An 8,307-nucleotide genomic window follows, 5' to 3' on the forward strand; every position below is an offset into this window, starting at 1 on the left:
TCAAACCAGAGTTTTTTGAAAAGACGACCATAGCAGTTTGTGTCATATTTGATGATCGGTACTGTTCAAATTGGGCCTTTGAGGGCTGAGGCGATTTTTGCTCGGAAAAAATTTATTTTGAAAAATTTTGAAAAATCAAGGTGGTCGATTGTTCGAACAGCAATGCACCGGACCACTTTTAGAGAGACTGCTTCTTTTAAAATTCGTATTCAATCATCTATTGCGATCGCCTCGTTAAAACCACTAAGAACAACTAAGTAAGTCGCCATCGCGAAGTAGTAACTTCAGGGTTAGCTTCGAGCATTATTTTTCCTGGAGTCTTCATTTAGTTTGGTTGTGTTTTAGGGTGGTTTTGAGGAAGAGAGGAGTATGTGCGTAGGGTTGTTATCGTTATAATGTCAGTTAAAAGCAAATCTTTTTTTCTTAATTTATTTGTTTTAATAAGCTTCGATGTTCCCCTTTTACAGCAAATATGATTAATTTTGAAGTTTTTTTAAATAAAAATTGTTGTGGAAGACATCTTTAACTTTCCTGCGTGCAGCCCACGCATATTGTCTCAAACGTCAGAGCACACTTGCACTTACCATAACTCGCGTTCGAGAGTTAATCAGGTCGCGAAGGCGATGATATGTCTGTTATGGCCACTGCCGTGAGTCTCCTAAACAGTTGACACTCAACATGAGCACTGGGTTAGTTATTATTGACTGTGGTACCAGTTGTATAACCTTTAGCTCATGTAGAAACAGAGGTCTCAGTGGTAAGGATTTGAGACAGGCTATAGACTGTTCGTCTGTTTTTCAGAGGAGTAACTGAAAGTTGAAATTTTATGGGGTATGTTTGACTGGATATGCGAGATTCATAGAAGGGTGAACGTTGATTTACTCGTTTAAGATAAAGAAAAAAAAGGTAGAAAAGAAAAGGCAACTTTCTACTACTGTCCAATTTCTACAAAAACTGTCTCAGTGTTGCACAAGGATCCTCCAAAAAATAAAACGGAATCGGAAATATATTCTGTTACTAAGTTTCTATTGGAAAGATACATTGTTTATTAACAACTATCATTGACTTTGTGCTCAGATTAAGGAATGAGTACAAGCTTGGTTTCCAGTGTTTGACACCTTGTGACATTAAAACACGAAAGAACTACGACATCATTCACGCAGTGGTTTATAAAATAAGATTAGATTAGATTCATTTCATACATTCTCAAAAACGAAGGGGGAGGGGAGTTGGAGGATTTAACGGGGGATCACGTGGATTTCTGGGGGAACAGAAGGGATATCGGTGGTTGCTAACAAAGCATAAAGGGGAGACTATCGTTGATTGACTGCAAATGATGGGGGGATCAGTAGAATGCTACAGAGCCGTGAGGGGGGGGGGGGGAAGGGAGGGATCAAGTAAATTGTATTGTGACTCAATCAAAGTCTTTGGTTGCCTTCCATAGACAGAAAAGTCGTCATTATACCTCTTCCAAATCGGCGGTTTAGTTGTGCTCTGGTTGATAATACCGTGTTCTATTTTTGCCATGAAAATGTTGGCAAGCCTTACGGCCACTCAGGTAAGCAGGGTTTCTGAGAAACAGCGAGGAGTCCCCGTATGATAACAAGAACAACTGCGCGCAAAGCACACTGGTCGAACGTCATCCTTGGACGTCCTACCAAGTAAATGAAACTTTTCGCATATATTATGAAATTTTTCTATACAACTTTTTCCCTGGCTTGGCTTATCATTTATGACGCTTTTTGAGAACAGATCAGCGATGGTTAAATTTCTATAATATCAATCGTAATGGTGTTGATAGGTTTTTATCGTGTTGTCTAACTCATGGAAAAAAGAAATTCAAAACGTACAGCTCTGAGACCGTGGACGCTGTTGAATACGAAGAGGGATAACAGTGTTACTACATTGACGTACAGTCTTTCGTATGCGAGTTAGAACAACGGGTGGTTCTGTGCCAATGCTTCTTCTCGTGGGAACGAGATTTCGGCAAAAAAGACATCTGAGAATTCCCCTGAATTCATATTTGAATCCTTGGTTTAAACTAAGAAGCAAACAAGGGTTTATGGCACTATTGGCGTGTGCTAGAAAATATAAAACGGAATTCAGGCGTTCAACTTTGAGCAAAGCCTTATAAGTGTTAGTAAAATAGAAAATGAGTAAATGCTGGATGTGAGCTGGCAACCAACACAGCGCAAACGTCACCACCACGATGATGATCATGCGCAATACCTTGCGCCTGGACAGTTCATTTTGATGTCTCTGATGGGCTGTCGGCTCCCCTGGGATCTGGCGTGAACAAACATGTCGACCAATGAGAACATGAACCCATGCGATGAAAACAAGAGGAACCAAATACAGTATCAAGAACATGGTCATGAAATAGGCTCTGCTGATAGAAACCTGGACACTTCTATCAGAGGAAAAGAAATTCCAAACCATTCCGCATTCCCAATGAAAGCCATCAGCACTCTTTACAACGTCAAAGACCAAGAGATACAGCAGGAAAAACAGGGAAGACGAGATCCATATCACAGCGGTGACCAGTTTTGTGTTTCGAATGAAACGCATATCTCGAAGTGGATGAAGAATGGCGAAATAACGATCCACTGTCATGAAGACAAGTGTTACGATGCTGACAGCGAATGACAAGTTCCCTAGGAAACTAAAAAGCTTGCACGTGACTTTTCCCACCGCCCCTGGGATCCATGCCAGGCCAATGTAAAGACTTTTCACCTACAAAGACAAGTACTACTCAAGATAGGTTTTCAATGACGACACGACCTAATAGCGTGGGAAATAAAAATGCGTTATACCGCTGGGAGTGAGTGAGAGCTTTTTGCATAACGAAACTGAACAACGAATTAACACTTAACAATTGGAAAATTGTCACTCACCTCAAACGGCATAATGAAGAGAGAAACAAGTAGATCTCCAACTGCCATATTTACAACTAAGAAATTGAATTTGGTTCTCATCTGTTTTCGAGAAACCACAATGTAAATGATACAGATGTTACCAAAGAAGCCGAAGACGAAGATAGCCACATATGCTACAGTTATCCATACAGTAGCGCTCACAGGAAAATAACCGTTGACAACTGATGAATTCAAGTTTGCCACACCTGAGGAAAGAAAGGAGAAATAAATTGCTTTTGATTTTGAGATTTCTATTATTTTTCTGACAGATGTGGTAAGAAGCTGACTTAACCTAGCCAAGCCTAAATAATGACGCTGCCTAATAAAAGAGGAAAGCAGAAAGGTTTATAGATTTCTCCCCAGTTTGCAACCCCCCCCCTTCCTTTTGCCTAATTGTAGGAGAAAACCTCTCATCCAATGTTATCGAGTTCCTTAATAACAGCGTTCGAGGGCAGAGAAACATATGTGACTCCTTACTTCCTTCGTATAACTCACGCCTGCTTATCTGAATGGCCTACTAATTCCATATCATGCGATTTGTACCAGATGGTGTTGCCCACCTATCGCTAAAATCACCTCACTTATGTTGACTTCGACTCACACAGAGGCAGCCATGGTAACACTACGAATTCTTGTTCATCCAAAACGTATCAAAAACAAATATCTTCAGACCTATAAGACATGAAAACGTACCTGCAATAGAAGAATTATTTACCGCCATCATGCCACTCATTGCCACTCTCTGAGTGATCGAAAGTTTCAAGCGTCTTTTTCCTGTGGTTTAAAACCTGAAACAAAGCTGAGAATAATGTTACAAATTAATCCAAAAACATAATTTTAACCACGAATTAACGGTGCAAAGTGAAGCATATTTCTTTAACCTCAAAATCAGTTACGCAGCGATTAAGTGGTTCTCGTTCTTCGCACTCAGCGAAATATTGTGAATTGTTTCCAGCTGTTTTTTGATTCATTGGTGAACACTTTTGGCTTTTACATCTTTTCACAGAACGGTAGAGTAAAGAAAACAATCCTATCTGTTTTAGGAGCCCATCATCATCTATCGCTGGGGGGGGAGGGGGATGTTGAAGGATTTTGGCTGTGTCACGAGAGAATTTACCTGATCCCCTCTAAGGCTCTCTAATGTTCTTAGCATCCCCCCCCTAAATTGGTAGTCAATTTTCTATAGCCTCTTCCCCTTTACATCGTGTTGGAAACGACTGATCTATCCTCCTCCTCGAAAGAGGGTCTTAATGCGGGTTAGCTTTGACGCTTGACGAATAATTTGTCTTCCGATTTTGACGGTTGACGATTAAATGTGAGGGCCTTCGACGGTTGACGCTTATGAGTAAACAATGAATAGTGAATGTAAGGATAGTATCTTGAGCACTTTTACGATTCTAACCTGTTTCAAGTGTTCATTTTGTAAAACAAAGCGAAATAATAAACGGCGCGATTGTAGCACTTGGGGAAAAAATGAGCGAGGCTTGGGTCGGGTCGGAAAACCTTTAGGCAAATTAAAAAAGTTGCTGCTAGAATAAGAGTTTTTTAATTGTAAACAGCTGCTGCAGTGAGAAAGAGTCTTAATGGATTTTAACAATCAGCCGTTATGGTGCCTAAAATTTAACTGTCAGCCATCAAAAAGGATAGATTTTTACTGTCGACCGTCAAAATGCAAATGAATATCAATATTTAAACGGCACAAAGAAGCTCTCTATTTTAGCCGGACGCTAGCAACAGTTTTAGATGTGGAAGAATCTTTAGAACGGTAATCTAGTCTTCAGATTTTCAAAGGCGCTCAGTTTCACTCTCACCGTCTGATTTTCTCCTTTAAAACCGGCAGTTTGAAAAATTTTAATAAATGAGTTAATAAGTCAATACTTGTCTTTGTAATACTTGTCTTTGTACACTGAACTACGCGCCACTACTGCCGTTCAACAAGAACTGAGATCACGCTCATTTCGGCCGGGAGCCCCTCCCAGGGGGGGGGGGGGGTACATGTTCTCTTGATCCCTTAATCTTTTTGGATTTTATCCCTTGTTCCCCATTAATAAAACCCCTTGTTCCCAAAAATGTTTTTAGCTCTTGTTCCCTTGATTCCGAAAATTTTTGCGCTGTTCCCTCGATCCCCAAAAATGTTTATCATTGTTCCCCATATTTGTTTGCTTGTTTTACCCTTCTATTCATAGTAGAAAAAATCGCTTTCGAACCGCCTCTTTCTTCTCCTCATGCTGTACTTCATCGACTGCCGTTTGTGTCATCTCAACTGACTCAGCTGCCTCTGCGACAGCGACGACTTCATTGGTATAGTGAAGCACATCAAGGAGAAGGATAAGATCATCTTCTTCAAGCTCTAAGGTATCTTCACTAGAAGACTTTTGATACTAAATTTGGTGGTAAGGCTTGGATCAAAACGGTCCAGCAGGTCCTTGATGTCACGTAGACACTTCAGGATCTTTCTTCCATCTTCCACGACAATAGAGGAAACAGTTCCCTGAGGGCCTTGTGTCACAGTTGTGGTACCAATAAGGCTCATGACTGCATCAACACGCTTTTTGTCAGAGGAGAAAACAGCTCGTAACAATAGTCATCTCGAAAATGATCTCGCCTGACATAGTTTGATGCTACTCTGGTTTGCAGATTTAATGAATATAACCGAAGAAGTTACAATTCATAGACCCAACGTTTCGACACTCCTGTCTCGTGCCTTCATCAGGGGTGATCTAAACGCTGCAACAAGAGGTCCTTTTATATGATCAATAATTAGCGGCCTTTTTTCTGACGAGGTGTAAATAGGCGTCAGGAAGCAAACCACCATCGTCACGATTTAAAGGAGCGTGGGCGGAGTTAATATGCCAAGCCTCCAAACAAAGGCGCTGGTGGTAAAGCCGATTAGTGGTGATAATTAGAATTGTCCCACCCAATTTTATGGTTAGTTAGGCATGTATGCTCCGATAAAGCTGAATTTTCCTTTTTGCAAAGGAAAACCGCTTTTTGGTGCTCTTTTAACCGTGTACCAAACTGACGTTTGGTCTGTCCGATGTATTCATTGTCACAGTCATTGCAAGGAATAGATTAAGTGGCGTCGGTTCGTTGTTCTTTCGTGACAGGATCCTTAGGTTTGGCGAAAATATGCCCCAAAGTCTGAAAAGGTTTTTGAGAAACTTTAACGTTGTGGCTATTCAAAATTCTCTTGATGGGTTCCATAACACCCTGTATGTAAGGAATAACAGCAAAACCAGTTGCTGGTTCCCTTTCATCAAGAGCGTTACTATTTGTAACTGGTTTTTGGCATGATCTCGCCTGACACCCAAGAACGAAGGAGATTTTATATTTTAGGGGCTCAGAAAGTTAAAAAAAAATCTATTATTGAAAGTAGATCGGTATTCCCTTGTTCCCAACAATTTACTCAAGAGTTCCCTTGTTCCCTGAAAATAGTTTGAAAATATCCCTGTTACCAAAAATAAATGTTCCAGTTCCCTTGTTCCCTAAAATCCCTTGGAGGGGCTCATTTAGAGTGTCATGAAATGTGTCGATAGATTTTATCGTTAAACTCCTCAATGGGAGTTTTAATGATATTAATGATTCCTTCGAGATCAACGACGTTTTTATCGTTAACCCGTGTCAAAAATGCTAAAAGTAAGGGAAACACTAACATTCCAATCGAATGAATGAGAATCCCAAAAGTGTGCGAGATTCTTACGCAACATTTCAATGAAAGGAAATCCTCAAGGTTCGCAAGATGCTAACTTAACATTCAATATACATTGTTTATTCAGGAAAATATATCTTATAATTGTCAACCATCAAAGGCTCTGAAATTTAACCGTCAACCGTCAGAGGTGTTAAAAATTATCTGTCAACCGTAAAAATTGACTGAAAAAAATTAACCATCAACCGTCAAAGCTATCTCCCATAAAGACCCTCAAAATAAGCGTACTTATCTGAAAAAAATTTACATAACAGTGGGCCACAGCGCACATGTCGCAAACTTAAAAGTTGCCGCTATTTGTTCACAAACAAATGAAATTTGTTGCACCTTGAAACTTGTGGCAGTTTTTTAGGCGCTACAAATTAACGAAAACCTTTTGCAAATTATAAAAGTTGCTGCGAAAATAAAAGTTGTCGCAATTGTAAACATTTGCTGCAGTGATGAAGTTGCTGCGCATAAAAGAAGAAATTGCTTAAAAAAAATATGATTTAATGCGCATTCATAAAATTTTCTGCGTAATCTGGACCACGATTATGGGGAAGCTATGTTGTTTCCCTTTCGAAGTTAAAGATGTTCCACTCTTCTTGCGAGGAAAACTGCTCGCTTGAGATCAAATGTTATCACAAGTGCAGAAATGGTCTGAAACAAAACGTCACGAAGAGTGCAACTAGTGTTGATAGAGGTTCAGAGAAAGATGAAAATGTGGTAATGCAAGCGATACTTGTGATGGTAATAGAGCCTCAGGGTTTTTAACCCATGCAGTTTCGCTTGCAGAGAATGGCCTTTAGCGCAACCGAGAATGTAAAAATTCACTCACTGACTTGCTTCTTTCGTAGTTAACTAGATATAACAAAGAAATAGAATTGAAAGCGGTGTATTACATATCCCTGGATTTAAAAACATGTTTCATATGTTCGTGCGACTCTCATGGTATTAATTATCAGAAGCCCGACTAATAAGTTCACGGACTTCTGTTTTATTTCAGACCATCGCGCGCTCACTTTGGGTTTCTCACTTAGTTGACTGAAACAAAACATACAGCGGTGGACAGACTAAGGAATGACACAATCAAGATCTATTTTAAAGAAAAGCTCCTCGTTGTCGTCTATCATATTATGATATGGAGCGAAGTTGCGAGAAGCAACCGAAGTCTCGAAAGTTTGATTTGTCTGTTATAATGCAGTTACAAGAGGAAAGTGAATTCATTATTTTAGCAACGCAAGATATGCCAGCTATTAATAATATTACGTTACCTGGAAAGACGTTTTGGATGAACTGCACAAGTTTTTCAATACTCTTTACCGTCTTCTTTCTTTGTATTGAAAGGAGTTTAACACCATACTACACTGTAAAAGTTTCTTTTTGAAAAACCTTCAGTACACTTGAAGCTGTATCCGGCTTGAATGGTTGACTTTTCATGCTGATAATTGATTGTGAAAAGCAAGCCTGGTTAATGGATTTAATAGTACCGTCGATTAACGTTATTGCGGACACCCTCGGGGGGGGGGGGGGTGGGTGGGGGGGGGGGAGATTTAGTGTCCTTGAGCGAGGGTCCGAAATGGCGGGGTACGCGAGAGAAAAATATTGGTTTGTCTCCAAACATATGAAATAACCCAACATTAAGTTTCTAACGTGGCTTCACGGACCAAATAAAGATCCGGCTGAAAGCAGGAAATTCTCAAG

At 40.0% G+C, this 8,307-nt stretch overlaps 1 protein-coding gene across 1 annotated transcript; it reads right to left on the reverse strand.

Annotated features, from left to right (window-relative positions):
* Positions 1-1,794: 1,794 nt before the first annotated feature.
* LOC149038908 (substance-P receptor-like) lies at positions 1,795-3,636 on the reverse strand. Its single transcript, XM_089185717.1, has 3 exons — positions 3,609-3,636; positions 2,895-3,121; positions 1,795-2,733 (listed from the first exon to the last, which is right to left on the reverse strand). Exons 1-3 carry the CDS (start codon positions 3,634-3,636, stop codon positions 1,840-1,842), a joined length of 1,149 nt encoding a protein of 382 aa, XP_089041843.1. The 3' UTR covers positions 1,795-1,839.
* Positions 3,637-8,307: the final 4,671 nt, after the last annotated feature.

The sequence above is a fragment of the Pocillopora damicornis genome, chromosome 10 (assembly GCF_964200805.1).
Source record: "Pocillopora damicornis chromosome 10, jaPocDami1.2, whole genome shotgun sequence".
In the NCBI taxonomy this organism is placed as follows: domain Eukaryota; kingdom Metazoa; phylum Cnidaria; class Anthozoa; order Scleractinia; family Pocilloporidae; genus Pocillopora; species Pocillopora damicornis.